At 39.2% G+C, this 18,419-nt stretch overlaps 1 protein-coding gene across 1 annotated transcript in view; it reads right to left on the bottom strand.

The window, feature by feature from the left end:
- Positions 1 to 519: 519 nt before the first annotated feature.
- Positions 520 to 18,419, bottom strand: part of LOC117305288 — a 35,192-nt gene continuing 17,292 nt past the window's right edge. The window contains exons 3-8 of the mRNA XM_033790136.1: positions 16,152 to 16,490; positions 14,067 to 14,168; positions 13,232 to 13,339; positions 12,261 to 12,593; positions 7,844 to 7,989; positions 520 to 1,444 (exon numbers count right to left, since the gene is read on the bottom strand). Coding sequence (XP_033646027.1) covers positions 866 to 1,444; positions 7,844 to 7,989; positions 12,261 to 12,593; positions 13,232 to 13,339; positions 14,067 to 14,168; positions 16,152 to 16,490 — 1,607 coding nt within the window. The 3' untranslated portion in view covers positions 520 to 865. The remainder of the gene's footprint in view (positions 1,445 to 7,843; positions 7,990 to 12,260; positions 12,594 to 13,231; positions 13,340 to 14,066; positions 14,169 to 16,151; positions 16,491 to 18,419) is intronic.

The following is an 18,419-nucleotide window of genomic DNA, read 5'->3' as shown; positions in this document are numbered from 1 at the left end:
CTATAGTTGATCTGTTGTCGTTTTCTACTTCTTTATTCTAACTTTGTTAACCTAAAAAACAGTCTAATCAATATGGAACAGAATCTCCGGGGGACAGATTTTCTTAAAATGACACCAACATCACCCAGCAGAAACCAGACAATAACTAAAATAATAAATGTATAATAAAATTTAATAGAATAGAAGTTATCGAATTCTTATAATGCGTGATTTTTTTCACAGGACTCGGGAAAGTACTGAGTATACAGTGCTACACACATCGGTGTATATGGGTAAAAACCAACAAATAATATTCTTTATCCACGATGCAAATTTAACATCTATTAAATCGTTTGCAGTACCCGCTGCTAAAACATAGGATTCGAACTGCCTCTAGCTACCGGGCAATTTCGGTGGTCTAGTTGGTAAGACACTGCTCTAGAATTACAAATGTCGTGGGTTCGAATCCCACCCGAGTAAAATGCCTGTGATTTTTTTCACAGGACTCGGGAAAATACTGAGTATACAGTGCTACACACATCGGTGTGTATGGGTAAAAAACAAAAATTTATATAATAAAATAATCGAATTCTTATAATACGCAGGTATCTACCAAACAAGGCACTAAAGGCGCTGACTTTATACACACCTATCAGAAAGATAGGTTATTGAAGTGATGAATTCTGAGACCCAATTATGTAGCACCTTATAAGGGTTCACCCACCGGGGCGGTTTACGTCCCATCTGTAGGACGACGCAATGGTTAAGTGTCTTGCTTAAGGACACAAGTGTCACGGCTTGGGATTCGAACCCACACTCTGCTGATCAAAAACACCAGAGTTTGAATTCGGTGCTCTTAACCGCTCGGCCACGACACTTCTACAAACTAGTCTAATAAGGATACTTTATGCCGAGCATGAATTCCAAATTCCCTTTTCACCTGAGTTATATACGAATTAATGTCTTTTTCTTTCATACTCTGAATCACACTAGACGCATTGTAAATTGCTTGAACAACGTCATTTATGTCGGTTTTGTTAACAGTAATGGCAGGTGAAATCACATCGTCAAAATCAAGCGGGAGTGAAATTATGTTAAATATAGTATTAAGATCAGGCTTAATGTCACGTGGGATATGGGATATTGCGTCGACCAAGTTTAAAGCAGAACCTTGCCTTATGAAACCAGAACCCCCTAACTGCATTGTTGTTGAGTTGACGGCGTCCAATGCCATTCGAAGTCTTTTGGTTTTTTTGACGTCACGCTTTGTTTTTTCGGGTGCTCTATGTCGTATGAGCCAGGTAGTTGATGCAGCGATGATGAAACCTACAAAGTATGTAAGTGCGACTGTGCCACTTAAAGCACCAACTGCGGCAGCTGCTACGTACAAAGATGCTCCAAAAGTAAGAACCGAAGCCAAGATGCCTGCAGTAGCAGTGGCTCCGGCAGCAACTCCGGCAGCAATCTGAAATCAATCATCCAAGACAGATATTATAATTGGATATAACACGCTGATAATGTCCATACATATTTTACCGAGTGTTTTTTAATAATAATAATAATACATTCATAAATACCTCAGACAGTTTCGCCATTCCTATTGGTGGAGAGCGCGTCACGTGGGTGTGTATAAACCTTTGTTTATGACCAGTAAAAAGTGTTAAAACATGGGCGTGACACGCGAGCTTGCACCTGCTCTTATAAGACATTTTCTTCATTCCTATTGGTCGAGAGCAACGGCTGAAACAGTTGTGCCACATCACGCGATACGCGCGACGCGCACATCATTCCCTTATAAGGAGTTGTTTACCCGAGGGCGGCGGAGGGCTTTACCATTCATAGCTGGAGGGGTGTTGTGTTGAAAGAAGTCATTGAACAGTTATAATTTTTGCATTTATTTTACTTGTTGACCAAAAAGTGTTGATGTTTTTGACCGAAAAAGGTATTTATGAATGGGAATCAAGTGTGTTGAATCGGTTTTCAACTAGTGGTTTAAATCCGCCGAGGCCTGGTTCGTGATAATTTACCTCGACTTCGTCTCGGTAAAATTATCAAGAACCAGGGGCCTTATTCATGAAGCCCTCGTAAATCGGTCACTTACGTGGCTCTAAGTAAGACTTTAGTAAGACTTTAGTAAGCCCTTACGTGTTATTCACGAAGCATTCTTATCGCTTTACTACCGCGTTGCTTACTAAACCTCTCGAAACGCCCTCTTAAGCGGGAACGCGCTTGAGCTGAACAGTCATGGATTTGTTATGTAATTCACTGGAGCGTGATCTCATTGTCCAGAACGAGTATTTGTACGGTGACTGGACTGGCTACAGTCATTTAGAAGATATTTGTCACCCTGCAAACATGGAGAGCCACACTAAAGCAAGGAGGAAGACCGTTCAACGCGAGGAGGAGGCAAAGGGGAATCAGTCGGAGGCAAAGGGGAATCAGTCGAAGGCGAAGTTTCTCGCCTGCTCAGATAGTGAAGTTAGTTGACCTTGTTTCATTGAATTTGTAGGTGCTTCACAACAAATTGTCAGATGTTGTAACGCTGAAGAGAAAGGCCGACACCTGGGCAAATCGCGGAGAATCAACTGTGTTGGAAAAGTCCTCAGAACTAACAAAGTGGTTCATCACAAATGGGATGAGATTCAGAGATTTCGCAAGCTTTCACACGACGCAAACATGCAATGAGAGTACAAAATGTAGTTGGTAACCCCTAAACTAAAAATATAAATTAAATAAATAAACGAAGTAAGTAAAGTAAACGAAGTTAATACTACAAAGCAACTCGTTCGCACCTTTGTAACCTCCCGACTTGACATGGGAAACTCTCTCCTCTATGGACTGCATAATAATCAAATTTGCATCCAATATACATCAAATGCCAAAACATCATGGGGTGAAAGATCAATTACTTCTTTGCTTTGTCTGAGCGCCTGACAGCGGCCACTCAAATCAGCTCTGTCGTTTGTTTGCTAATTTCTTAGTATATTGCTCAATTTGTGTTTTTATTCTTATACAACTGGATTTGTTACTACACCTGGAATCTACAGGACTTTTTCTGTGTATCCTGGAGTCATCTGAATTTTGAAAATAGTGTTTTTCTGTTGGAAATGTTCACTGTCTCAGCTGAGAATTCTGGTGTATAAAGCTTACACACACTTAGGTGGCTGTCCATGGACATTGTTCGCCCATCTGGGGACAATGGAGGTAAGTATCCTTTTCATTCTCTCCCTGCTTGCTAGACCATTGTACTGTACTGACTCATCTGTGGTCAGCTTTGTTCCATCAGCATCAATTGTGTCTGGTGCTTGCATCCTGCCAAAGACACATCTAGGGCTCATCCCCCATCGAAGATATCTGAAATGCCCTATTTCTTACTATGACAACTCCCCAGCCACTTTTCATTTGGAAATTGTGATTTTTGGTGACATTGCTACAAATCCCGGCCCTGAAGGTGTCAATAACTCAAACTCAACAGAAGCTAGTCCAAACTCTGCAAATTCCTACTCAAGAAACAAGCTTCTCAGTCTCCGTTATGCCCCATCCACACGTGCTACAACTCTGCTGCCTTACTGTATATTATCATTACAGAACCTTGGCCTTTTTGTAAATCCCAGCACTGTTTACCGACCTACACATCGTGGTAAAAAAGCTGGTCGCCGTAGAACTGTTCATAAACCCCCTGTACCCGAAGTTACACTCCCTTCTGTTCTAGTACCAGTGACTACAGCCAAATCTCAACTCAGCCTTTGTGTTCTAAACACACAGTCCATCTGTAACAAGTATGACGATTTTGCTGATTTTGTTCTGCAAAAAGATCTGGACCTTGTTGCCGTTTCAGAAACATGGCTGAGACCAGACGACAACTTAACATGTCGTCAGTGTACCCCTGCTGGCTACTACTTTCATCACATCCCAAGACCTCACAAGACTGGTGGAGGGGTTGCAATACTGTACAGATCTACTTTATCTGTCTCTGTGAAAAGTAATGACGTCCAGTACACAACTTTTGAATCTCTTCATGCTGAAGTTTCCGGAAACTCTAAATCTGTTAGACTTGTCATTGTATACAGACCTGAAAGGGATTCAAACGGCCAACATGTGATTTTCTCAAGTTTTCTAAGGGAGTTTGAGAATTTGATTTTGGAATATCTACTTCATCCATCGGAAATCATCATCACCGGCGACTTTAACATTCATGTTGATGACGTCCACAACACCATTGCAAACCAGTTTAAGCATCTACTTCAAGCTTTTGGTCTTACCCAGCATATCGAGGAGCCGACTCATCGTCTCGGTCATTGCCTGGACCTTGTCATAACTCGTGACATCACCCCACCTATTGTCTCAAACTTTGTTATTCTACCTGGATTATCTGACCATTATGCAGTCATGTGTAACTTGAGTCTGTGCAAGCCCAAAGTCCCAACCATCACTATAAAGAGCCGACAATGGAAACATGTGCATTCTCCCGAAGTGTTCCACGACATATAGGCACTCATTTAGCAAATCTAGAAGTTGATCATGACTGCTTGGATTCCTATGTCAGCCAATATGAGAGTACAGTCAGTGACATCTTGGATAAATACGCACCTTGGAAAACGAGATCAGTCAAGGTCCGAACTGAAGTCTCCTGGTTCAATGATGATATTCGTACAGCGAGAAAGATCTGTCGTCAACTGGAGCGGAAGTGGCGGAAAAATGGCAAATTGGCAATACAACGACAAGAATATCTCTCTTATATGGACAATGGTAACCTTACAGCACTAGTCCTGCTAGACTTGAGTGCTGCTTTTGACACTGTTGATCATAACATCCTTCTCTCTCGGCTCCAGAATCACCTTGGCATAGAGGACACAGCCCTATCATGGTGCAAATCGTATCTCCACAATAGAACTCAGCATGTATGTATTGGCACTGCGATATCCGACCCTGTTGTTTTGAACTACTCTGTGCCACAGGGGTCGGTACTCGGCCCGCAGTGGTTTACGCTGTACACTTTACCGATTCGTGACATCATCCTCAAATTTAATCTGAAATACCATGTGTACGCAGACGACACTCAGCTATACATCACGTTTAAATCTTCTCAAGAAAACGCCAATGCATCTATTGCAAGACTTGAGAAATGCATCCAAGAGATTCGACGTTGGACACAACACAACTTCCTGAAGTTAAATGATGATAAGACAGAGTTCCTTTTATTTGGGTCACGTCAACAGTTAACTAAGGTTTCAGTGCCATACATCTCCATCGGTGATGCTCGGATAGCTCCCTCGCTGAAAGCTCGGAACTTGGGGTTATTTTTGATTCATCGATGACACTTCAGCCACACATCAACAACATTGTTCCTTTATCATCATATCACATCAGGAATATAGGTAAGATTCGCAAGTACTTGGACAAAAGTGTCACTGAAAAGGTCATTCATGCATTTGTTACTTCTCGTCTTGACAAGCTTATGCTCATTGTCCACAAAGCTCTAAATGGCAAGGCTCCCCACTATATTTCTGAACTGCTTCAAGTTTACACTCCATCAAGGAATCTTCGATTAAGTTCCATGCTTCTCCTCATTGAACCCAAGTCTCGACACTCATGGGGTGACAGGTCTTTTTCTTCAGCCGCGCCACGCATCTGGAACTCTCTACCACTTAATCTTCGATCTTGTGTTTGTACCGCAAAATTCAAGTCTCTTCTCAAAACTTATCTTATGTCAGGTTTCAATGACTAATTTTGTTGGGTCTGTTTTTCTTTGTTTTGTGTTTTGTTTTGTTTTTGGTTTTACTGCGCCTTGAACACCCAGCAGGGTGGATACGTGCGCATTACAAGTCTTTTTATTATTATTATTCTGCTGCTCCTTCATTATGGAACGACTTGCCGGATCATGTTAAACTTTCTCCATCAATAGCTTTGTTCAAAACTTCCCTCAAGCCACATCTAACGAGGACTTCATAACTTTTTCCCGTTTATTGTGTCACTGCGCCATTAGCATATTTAGATGGATACCCGCGCATTATAAATGCCCACTATTATTATTACTATTAACTAAATAAATAAACATAAATAATTATTTATTGATGAAATAAAAAAACAAAATCATGACAAATTTACTAAAAAGTGAGACAAAATAGGTTAGTAAATTCTCAAATATTTAGAGAAAGTTTGAGAAAATGTCGCAAGGACTGTAGAACTTATTAAAAGTTGTTGTAATTGACATAAAGCTCAATTCGCCCAAAAATGTTGGCCAGGAATGTTGAAAAAGGGCTTAAGAAAACGCTACGAAGCCGAAAACACCCCACGTAGCACTAGTAAGGACTTACGCACTCGATTGAAGTTACGAGTGCTTCGTGAATATGACGCAACTCGCTAAGAACGAACTAGTAACACGTAAGTGCTTACTAAGGCCTAAGAAGGCTTCATGAATAAGGCCCCAGGGGCCTTATTCATGAAGCCTTCTGAGGCCTTAGTAACCAACTACATGTACATGTTGTACTCTCATTGCATGTTGGTGTGGTGTGAAAGCTTGCGAAATCTCCAGTCACTGTATAAATACTCGTTTTGGACAATGAGGTCACGCTCCAGTGGATTACACAACAAATCCATGACTGTTCAGCTCAAGCGCGTTCCCGCTTACGAAGGCGTTACGAGAGGTATAGTAAGTAACGCAGTAGTAAAGCGATAAGAATGCTTCGAGTCTTACTAAGAGCCACGTAAGTGACCAATTTACGAGGGCTTCATGAATAAGGCCCCTGGACTCGTATTGATATAGCGCCTTTAACACAGATCAAAGCGATGAACAATAAATAAAACAAGAACAATGCAAAGAAAGAAAGATAAACAAAACAGCAAAGGATTAATGACGAGGCTGACTGAAAACGTAGGTTTTGAGTTGTTTTTTTAAATGGCAGTATAGAAGATGATTCCCTTAGGCCCAGCCAGAGAAAAAGACTTGGAGAAGGTCGAGAAGGTCTGCTGGTTGATCTATACTTTTTTTTTACAAAATTTAATGTATTTTTATATATTTAAATTTGATATGGTATTTGAAGTGCAATTTTTATGTCGTTTTTGTCCTTGTGCCCTTTTGTGCCTTGGTTATTTTTATTGTCTGGATCGCCTTTAGATAGTGATTATTCTCGCTTTTTGGTTAACCGCAGGCTTGTTCTCTGTGTAGTTTTATTTTTATTGCCTATTCTTTGTATGTACTGTTTGCCTGGAAATAAATAAATAAATAAAATAAATTAATAAATAAATATAAGAAGACAATAGATCAGAAAGATAAGTTTAGGGGGCCAACTGTACATTGAATAACTTTGCGAGTTCGGGGATTTTGCCTTGGACTTGGCGATTAAGGCTATAAATGGGGTTTATGTGCGTTTGTTATAAACTCAATACAAGTTGAAAGATTATTAAAGTATAATGATTCACACATGTATAAACTAACTTTAAGACACTGGACACTGTTGGTAATTGTCAAAGACCATATCTTCTCAAGATATGCATAAAATAACAAACCTGTGCAAATTTTAGTTCAAATTGGTCGTCGAAGTTGCGAGATAATAGTGAAAGAAAAAATACCCTTGTCACATGAAGTTGTGTGCTTTCAGATGCTTGATTTCGATACCTCAAAATCTAATTGGAACATCTTTCTCGAAAACTACGTTACTTCAGAGGGAGCCGTTTCTCACAATGTTTTATACTATCAACCTTTCCCCATAACTCGTTACCAAGCAAGGTTGTATGCTAATGATTATTTGAGTAACTAATACCAATAGTGTCCACTGCCTTTAACTTTAACATGTTTTCCCCAGGCTGGTTTTGATTTTTTTAACCACCAAGTACATGTGTATTACTTGAGTGATTTGTTTACCTTAGCTCGCTTAATCCTGGTATCCTGATTTTGAAGTTCTTCAGCCAAGTCGTTGAGCAGCTTTACTATTGCTTCTCGTGTTTGGCAATGTTCAGAAGCTGCTTCTTGTAACTCTTCAACTTCGAAAGCAAGCTTTCTTTTAAGGCCTGCAAAAAAATTAAATACGTTATAGGTATGAGATAGTAAGTTATGCCAGTTTCAATGTTTCGTATCTTCGGTTTATTCGTCTCTAAACTACAAACCACAACAGCGTCAGTCTACATACACATGACCTTTGACCTAATGGCAGTAAGATTTGCGCAGTTAGTCTCTTGTAAAAACAACACTATTGGTCAAACATGATTGACGACATAAGCACCTCAAGGAGTCAAACGTCGGTCCTGTTTTTAAGGATTTGCGTTGATGTGTAATAAAACAGTTATATTTTACCTCTTTTCAGCGCTCACATGGACTATAACGGTACTCCTACATTAAAATCACTATCAGAACTTGTTTATGTTGTGTTCAGCTATCAATTCATTGTTGTGGTCATGTTTTTCTCCAAATAATTTTGCTACAATTTGACCGAAAAAATTTGACCTCGATTCTTCGATTTTGAAATTTCCCGCCCTGTACTGGTTCCCGGCTATTAAACCAACACTGAAATCCAAGCGGATTTGTAAACCAGCGGACGTCATGAACGCGGTCAAAAAATGGTGACGTCACACCCATGAAGCAACGAGAGTAAACAAAGATTACGCCATGTTACTCCGTGTGTTGTGTATGCGTTTTCATCCACACTACAGGCGTGCGTGTGTGCTACGAAGCTTTTTGTTTCTAGTGTATCAGCTATAAATACTGCCGACTATTTGGTTGTTTGTGGATGCACTAGAAGTTTCAAAGTTTGTGTAAGAAGCCTGGATCGATTCCGAAATTTAACCTCTAAACCTCTGTTTAAACCTTTAAACAGATACGCAAAGAATGCACTTGTTCATTGTCAGCAGGGTGACAAGACATGAAAACAACTCCATCCGCAGCTGATGTGTAACCCCCGTGTCATTGACATCAACCTTCACCAGCCGGAAAAGGATGCAGCAGCTTTTTTTTTTTTTGGGGGGGGATGGGGGTTCAAAGGTAGTGGGTTCAACTTTGTTTGAAGAAAGAATGACCTGTGCCCAGTTTCATGGATCTGTTCACCACCAAATTCTGCGCTTATGATCACCGTTCTCTGCTTACGTCCAAACACTAAATTTCTGCGCTTACTTTGTAAGCGTAGAATGCCTGGTATAAACCAAGTATGCACCTATGACCCGCAAAAGCCAAAATTCGCTGGTAACCTGTGAAACGCGCTTGATGTAAGCACAGAATTTCCTGCTTCCGCAAGTGTCGATTCTTTGTTTACAGTATGCAGATCCATGAAATTGGGCCCTATAGCCTGTACACATTGATTTTTTGGTGTTTTTTTTGGTGGGGGGGGGGGGTTCCATGGTAGTAGAATCAACTTTGAAGAAAGAATGACCTGTGCCCAATTTCATGGATCTGTTCACCACCAAATTGTGTGCTATGATCACCGTTCTCTGCTTACGTCCAAAGGCTAAATTTCTGCGCTTACATTTGTAAGCGTAGAATGCCTGGTATAAACCAAGTATGCACCCATGACCCGCAAAAGCCAAAATTTGCTGGTAACCTGTGAAACACGCTTGACGTAAGCACAGAATTTCCTGCTTCCGCAAGGGTCGATTCTTTGTTTACAGTAAGCAGATCCATGAAATTGGGCCCTAGCTTGTACACATTGATGTGGGTTTTTATTTTATTTTTTATATATATATTTTTTTTTTTGGGGGGGTAACCAGGGTAGTACAATCAACTTTGTTTAAAAACAGAATAACATGGTCTGTACACAATGATTTTATTATATTCTTTTAATGTACAACTTAATTTACAATTTACAAAGAGAACCACAGCTAACTAGGTACATAACATGGCTTAGGTTTTCTTTTTTAGGGGGAGGGGCGTTGACAGGGTTGTATAGTTAACTTTTTTTGATGACGGAATGTTCAGATGATTTCGCTATCACTAGGCAACCTTTTTTCAATTTTGATAATTAAAACTGAAAAATAAACTATTGTCGTTTGCAAATACATACAGTTTTAGTGTTGTCGTTATTATGGAGGTGTACATGTAGGCTTCTCTTTTTTTGTTTTGTTTTTATATTTCTGCTAACCAAGTTGAATGTTGTTACCATGTTAATCATAGTGTATTGTTGACAACAGGGGACAAGTTTATTGCACATAAGTGCTAAATTAATCAATTTGAACCACACACCTAATTTTATAAGCCAGAGTAATTTACATTTTGTGTCTTTCAGAGGAGTGGGTGGTTCAAATTAAATTAATCAATTTGAACCACCCACCCCTCTGAAAGAAACAAAATGAAATAATATACATGTACATTTATACGTAAATTATTATGGCTTATAAAATTATTTCTCACTCCCTCCGGATCATTATAACTTGGAAAATTGTTACGACTGAAGACAAATAAACCAAAGCAAAGCTGCCTAATCCGTTGGTGGATACGAAAATCCTTCCACTGTACTGTACACTAGGGTTTGGAAATGTCCTTCGTGTTGCTGCCACCAAACATGATGTCAGTGGCAGCAGTTGAACGGCCAAGATAGTCCTAAGCACACCACTTGCTGATATTCAACATTGCAGTGTTTTCTGTAAAACAAAACAAGAATTCATACAAAATTATTAACAAAAGAATTCATACAAAATTATTAACAAAAGAATTCATACAAAATTATTAACAACAGATTTGTGGTTTGCATGGTGAAGTGTTAATATTGCATGTGTGTACCTGAATTGCTTTAAACCTATACCCATGCCAGAAGGCAATCATAATCCAAAGTAACAGTTACATACATGTACATGACTATGAGATATTTGTGTAGATGCACATAATATGTCAACCACCACGCAGTTACTTGGTGGAGAAAAACAACAACATAGGTAATCTACAATATCAGTTTAAATTGATAATGTATGAATTTTGCCAACAAAGTATAAAACGCAAGACAAAAATTACCCCTCCCCTCACATTTCTACTGCCTAAGTCAGTGCATGTGTTGTTCACGTACATGTATTATAACGTGAATGGAGGTAAACAATAAACCTTGTCCATCATGTTCGTTCATGTTTTAATTTAGTCAAGGATAGCCTTTAACTATTTTTGGGAGCAGAAATAAACTGATCAAACGAAGCATCATTCAGTATAATTCATGAAACGTTTTGTGGCCTTACCAGTCTGTCTTTAGCCGTCGATCATCAGGGTTTGGCTCATTTTCTTCGGCCTGACGATCATCGTCTCCGGGCTGGTTAACTACATGTACTCATAACACGTCTTCGGCTTCTCTCTCGTCCGGTGAGATCCCCTTATCGCTAGAGCCCTCACTTTCCTCTGAAGTGCCTCCCTGAAATGCCTTTTCCTCATCTATACTGTGGTTTTCCCAAGACCCGCTGCCATCGGACATTTTCGCTGTTTTTTGTATCAAAAAAATGCAGCCTATAGTGTCCGATGTTATTCCACATTCAATGTACATGTAAAATGCACGCACACGATCGACCTGACACACTGTGTACAGAGCTTCGGTACGTGGTGTGACGTCACACACTGTGTATGAATGGTTCGTGGGTCACCGGCTTTTGCCGAAACTGAGTTTTCTGGGTCGGAGTACGCCGCGCGAATTTGTGTTTTTTTTGCATAAAGGAAAAGGTTTTATTGAATACTACTAAAATATCAGTCCTTATTTTACATTTCTTGTACAAAAATAGTAATATTGGCTATATCAATAATCCGTTATAGTCCATGTTTAAGCATTAATTTACCCTTTTGAATGAAAAAGTGTGTTACAGAAGAGAGACTTCTCTTCAAATATTATTCCATGAAATGCTTTACTTTTCGAGAAAACATGATAACAATATCAATTCTCGATATCGAGAATTACGGATTTATTATATACACATGTCATGACACGGAGAAACGTGCGGAAACAAGGGTGGTTTTCCCATTATTTTCTCCCGACTCCGATGAGTACAAAGTACGTGGTATTTCACACTTGAGTTAGATAGTGTAATATTTGACTCTGGTAATTTCTTAACTTAAAAGTCAAGATGTCCAAGACGGGACCCGGACCAAGGACACCAGTGGGAATTGAAAGGGACCAAAATTTGCCCCCTTGTTTACGCCTCCAATTCGATATCTATAGTCCAAAGTTTGACAAAGTTGTTTTAAATTTTACCACAGACATAAATATTACGGTCAAAGTGTGTAACATTTTCAGAACCTGTGCTACTCTCTTCTGCTGCGGAATTAATTATGAACAAAAACGAGTGATATTAATAAAGTACACAGTTTAATATGAGAATTTTCTAACCTCTTCTGTGTGCAAAGAATGCACAGCCCGCCTTGTATTCTTTCTCATCGATGTAGACTCCTTGTATGGGTAAATCAACCTCCAGACGTCTCTTAACTTCCCCACTACAATACAGGTGCCAGAGTTTCTCCAAACCTTTCTTACTGTAGACTCGTACATTAAGCTTCACAGATCCGATCTCGAAGCTAATCAAGACTGCTTCTGCCTCTTTCAACAGAGTTAAAAGAGAACTTAAAGGTTCACAGTCGGTGTCTTCGGTTGCAAGCACGTCTTTCATTTGTTTAAACAAGGTCTCCAATTTACCCTTTTTGGGGATGAGATCGATTTGTGAACCTGATTTGTAGAAAACAAGAACATGCATTAAACATAGTTGTAACAGTTATTCTCTACGAGAGTTAAATTTATTTCAGTGATTAGATTTCAACATACTTATCCTACAGTAAACCTGTGGAATATAACATATTTCGCCCGTGCCATCATGATCATATAACAAATCTGTGGGTTTTTTTACAAATCATTTTCTCCGAAATGTGTTTGAGGGAACAACAAAATACTCCGACAGGAACAAGTACTTCGAGGGATTGACAAATCATTTCGAGAAACAAAAAATACCCCCTTACATGTCCCTTCAGGTAGGCCTACTGCAAACATCTCAGGCAGCACTTCTTTTAAGTAATTGATTCAGGCGTAGAACTGCATCCGAAAGTTTGGTTTGGAAACTGCATGATAGGGGACAAAGTCTGCTATAATTCATGTGATGATTATTTGCGATATCCAAAAATAATTGCGAAGAGGCTTGTTCCACGGCAAAGAATATTTTGGAAATATATTTACAAATAAATTTGCAACATTCGCTTTCAGCAATGCTTTTCAAAAATACTTTCGACATTGCATGTATTCGCTAACATAATATTTGCGATTTGTGATGTTCCACGGGGCCACCATTGATCGGTGACAGTAAGGTTTCTTACCAAAATTTGTGGTGTTTCCAGATGAAGGTCCGAGTAAGATCTGACAATTTTGTAGGTAATACTTATTTACAACGTTCATTGGTCCACTCTGGCTCGTCTCGGGTGTTTCTAGATTGAGAGAAAAACAAATAATAGATTACCTTTCGAACCTCTTTGCAACTCTAATGTCCAGAAAATGCTCGGTCCCATCATACACCACGCTCACACTGCTATGCACTGGGCCCAATTTTATAGAGCTGCTTAAGCAAAAAAAATTGCTTAAGCACAAAAATAGCTGGCTTATTTTACACATGTTACTGGCAAAAATCTCATGCCATGTACATTGCTTGTGACTAATATTTAGCTGTTGTTTACTTAGCATAACAATTGAGTGGAGTCTTAGCCGGTAATCTGATTTTACTAAGCAAAGATTTTTTTGCTTAAGCAAAATTTGTTGCTTAGGCAGCTCTATGAAATTGGGCCCTGCACGCATGACGTACTTCCAGAACAAGAATCTGTGCAAGCTGGGTGCGTTTTGTCGACCCCAACCAGAAACAATGGTTATCGGTTGAGCGTTTTCGCGCGTTCGGTTGAGCGTGGTGACGATGCTGTTCAGACCAACAGGTAACCGACTTGTTGAGTTGGTTGGGGTCGCCAAAACGCACTCCTGGACAGACCGCTGGGGCCGAGCGAACAGAAAACTATACGCTTTACAAGTTTTGTTTTCTGATTGCTTTTCATTTAGCTGTAAGCGCTTTGACGAATGTTTTATTCATATTAATATATAAATAGTGTTTTATTATTAGTAGTAGTAGGTAAGTATAGTTTTAATTTACCACCTTAACACACAACTCACCCTGTGTACCTGATGTACCGGGTAAATGGGGTTGTTCCTCATCAACCACCGATTCATTAGGTGTACTCGCTGTGGTATGACGCCGTGTAGTGTCCCTTCCATCTACAACAAGACAAACCAAAAACTAGTTTTCATTGATGGATCATTCAAATTGTTTACGTTTTCACATTTTTGTTGACGAGTTTGATCAATATTGCTTTATTGACGGGGGGGGGGGGTATTGTGTTTACGTGTCTTCAAATGATGCTGATTTTACAACAGCCCTTTCAGCTATAGTACTTATTGTTTGTTTACAGGTTTTGAAAGAAAAATAAATAAATAGCTTCCGACTTTTGTTCATTCCGTCATCAGTGCATCACTCCTTGTTTCTTGAGTTCATTAGCTTAAGGTGGATTTTTGTGGTCCCTTTTTTTTTCATTGCTTCTTGTTTTTTAATTTTTATTTTTTTTGTTCGAAATCATTATTACTTGGGCATACTTGATAAAATGTGTTTACCTTATCAATGTGCTTTGTTGTACTTTTTATTATTATTTGCTTAAAAAAATGAAATAAATATAAACAAACATGAATCGGTTTTATTATGACTGTTGCATGTTAACTGCGTCGGTAATGCTATTCTCACACTAGGAAGAATAATTATGCTAGTGAATGTGCTTACGAACGCAAATATCGCTCAAAAATTTACTTCGCAACATTCGCCGTTTCCTCGTAAGCGTGGTAACCAATTCGGTACGTTCACAAGTCATTCTCCACCTCCTTACGAAGTTTGGTCACTTTATGCTGCGCTCACACGGCGAATATGCTTGCGAATATGCTGATGGAAGGACATAATATTGTTTGACAGTCGCTCAAACTTAGCAATATTCGCCATGTCTTCGTAAGCGATGGTAACAAATTCGGAACGTTCACAAATTCCCCACCTCCTTACGAAGATCGGTAAATTTTCAGCGAATGTTGCGAAGACGGTTATTTGCTGTCGATTTTCGTAAGAATCGGTAACATGGTAAAGCGTGCGTAAGCGTTTGCATAGTCCGTAAAGGCATTGGAAAGCGTTGGTAAAGCATTCGTAATATAAGGAGAGTGCCGACCGAGGACGATCGAGGGGTGAGACCGAGATGAAAATACTCACTATCCCACCGCCATTTTGGACGAATTCAACGCAAAATTCAATGGGAGACTTTTTGAAAGCTCTGCCACTAGAGGGCAGCAGACCTACCAGGTAAGGGTGCACAACTCCTATAGCAAACAATGGTAAATGCTAAAAATTCAAAAATACTTAAAAAATATTTAGAAGTCTCTAAGCCTCTTGAAAATTAAATCAGATACATTGTCATACAACTAAACTTCAGATTTCTTCTCAATTTTTGGTAGGTCAGCATTTTGGAATTTTTGCTAATTACCCTAGAAGAAACACTCCCAAAAACTCATGCACACCGCTTGTTATCATTAGGGAACTCGTGTCCAGTACGTCCTGTTCCAGAACAGTTTGGTTTATGCTGGCATTGTGTTATTAAAAACAAAATACAGTTTGGCTAAATCTAAATACAAAATCAAAAACACGCAAAACACTGCTGTCAGTGACCGTCACTCATGCTTCTCCTATTCCTAAGTTGTTGACATTACCTGGTGGAGAGCGCCCTCTCTTGGTGATTGGCAGTCTAAAGTTTCCCATTATTCATCTTCGCAAGAACATTCGCCACTCTGTGAGAGCAGCAATACGAAACGCTTCCCAAATTTTAGCGAATGTTGTGAAGACGGTAATTCGCCATCTTTTTTCGTAAGCATTGGTAAGCTATTGGTGCTTAGTTAGTAAAGCGTGCGTATTATGCGTTAGATGTTGGTAAGGAGAGGTTTAAGGTCGACTGAGAACATACTATCAATTCGCAACTTTTGGGCGAGTTCATCACGAATTTCAAATATTCATATTCGCAAGAATATTTGCCCACAAGTGAATGTAGCATAATCACCCGTAAATATGACAAGAGAGTTAAAAAAATGTATTCGAGCGAACAAATTATAATACTGAGTATAGAAAACTAAACGGTTATGTGTTAAATAAACCCTAAGATTTAAAATATAACAAACCTCTTGTAGCTTCGAAGAATCTACAACCATCTCGATAATCATCCTCCGAGATAAAAACCTTGTCGACTTCTGATGGAAATAGTCCACGAAGCTTCTTCGTCATGTTTTTCTGGACAAATGAGTTCCAAAGCTGCCGAAGAGGCTCAAAAGCTCGAACTTTTACAGCGATGCTCAAACATTCTAACCCGTTCATGGTCTTTAGCTTATAGTCTTCGCTGTCTACACAAAGTGCTTCTGTCACCCGTGCTTCTGCACGATGTACCTTTTTGAAGAATCTTTTCAGTTCTTCTTGAACTTCCTTCCCTTCCTGTTTCACCGGGTAAACCTGTATCGATAGTTCTGTGCGAGAAAACATTGACAGAAACATTGCTATAATTTATGCCTTTAGATTGGTTTGAGCAATTCAATAACTTTTTTTCTTTGAAAACCCCTTGTCTGAATGTTTCAGTTTGGTACCGTGCAATCATTTAGGACCCCTATGAACTTTTACGATTGTTACTGAAAGTTGGTGCTTTATACTATTACACCGGTAACAGTCCCGCACACAAATACCATCCTTGCTAAGCTCATCAATAAAACTACAGGTTTAGACCTATTGTTATTCAAATTTTAAACTGCATTTTCCATAGATTTATTCAAAATTACAGCTTTAAGTTGTCATCTTGTCCATAAAACTCTATCGAATTTTCTTTTAAAAGTAATACATATTTTCATCACCATTTTCTCCTCCAAATTGTGAAAAAAAAATGCTTTTTTTAGGCTAACATTTTAAAAATGAATAAATTCCACTGTCATTTTTTAGCAACCGCACATTATTTTTATCATTGGTGAGTTCGAAGAAATAAACCAATTCATTCCCTCCCCTATGTTTGAGCAACAAGGGATACACATATGGCTTGGTTTGAGCAACAAGGGATACACAAATGGCTTGGTTTGTGCACTCAACTCCCAGAAATATGTCATAGAAAAATAGAAAAACCAATTAAATAAAATGGTTGAAACGCCGACCATTTCAGATTAGTTATTTTAACCAACTAATTGGTTGGACACATTTCTGCCAATATTGAAAAGTTAATCAAATTGGTACAAAAAGTAACCAATATACCCTTTTTTCCGCGCGTTTCGCCGTGTCATGACATGTGTTTAAAATAAATCCGTAATTCTCGCTATCGAGAATTGATAATGTTGTAAAGCATTTCATGGAACAATATTTCAATAGAAGTCTTTCACCATTACCTTCTGTAAACCCTGTAAATTATTTGTAAATCTGTGAACTTTTTTCCTGTACCGAAAGTGTATAATGGCTTTAAAAACAGTGCATGGGTCGATTTCACAAAGAGTAAGGACTATAGTCAGGTGGCTTAGCGAAATTACCGTTACACGGCGGACAAAAGCACCATTTTTGGCACAGGGCTTCCTAAGGGTCTATTAATTAATATTAGCCGAGAAGCCCTCCGGAATTGTTGTTATTTTTTACGTAAATCAGAAAATTCCAAAATGGCCGCCAAATATGACAAAATATAATTTTCTTAAGTCCTGGGAGTCTTAAAAACCTCAGGGTGGTTGCTAAATAAGTGACTTACAGGTATAGTTGGACCAAATAGGAGTACTAAAACATTTTTTCCGCTTTTTAAATATCGCAGATACTCAATTTTCAATCACCCTCACGCCCCATCCCCAGTTCAACCCGATCAAATCTCACCCTCTTAGGGGCGGATCCAAACATTCTGAAGAAAGGGGGTTTCTGGCCTATCAGTTTAGTTTCTATAATCATAATGCTCACCATACACAGATTATAACCCCCATTTACAGGATGTAATATATTTGTTTAAAAAAATAACAATAATAACAACAACTGTTTGTTAAGCGCCAAATTACCAATTATATATTTATTGTTTTCGTCTGGTTTTGTGGTGGAGCGGGAGGTCAATCGTCCCCCGATCATGGACATTAGTGGTTGCGCACATCCTGTATATACAAATTGCATGGATAGTCCCAAGTAAGGACGAGTAACTGGTCCTAACTCGAGATAGGACTAGTCCTAACTCTTTGTGAAATCCACCCAGGACTGTCCATGGGCGTCAATCAGGGGTTGTAGCTACAACATGTGGTCCCCCCCCCTCCACCTTTTGGAGGTTGGGTGACACATTATCAAATCCCCACCCCCCCCCCCCCCCACCTTCTTGACCACCTTTATTATGAAGCCCAAGTTTTGCACTGTGTAAGACGAAACCCTGTGTCCCTATATGGGCATTATGGGCATTAATC

Source organism: Asterias rubens, chromosome 22 (assembly GCF_902459465.1).
Source record: "Asterias rubens chromosome 22, eAstRub1.3, whole genome shotgun sequence".
NCBI lineage: Eukaryota > Metazoa > Echinodermata > Asteroidea > Forcipulatida > Asteriidae > Asterias > Asterias rubens.
Note: the sequence above shows the minus strand (reverse complement) of the source record. Positions and strands in the feature narration are given on the sequence as shown.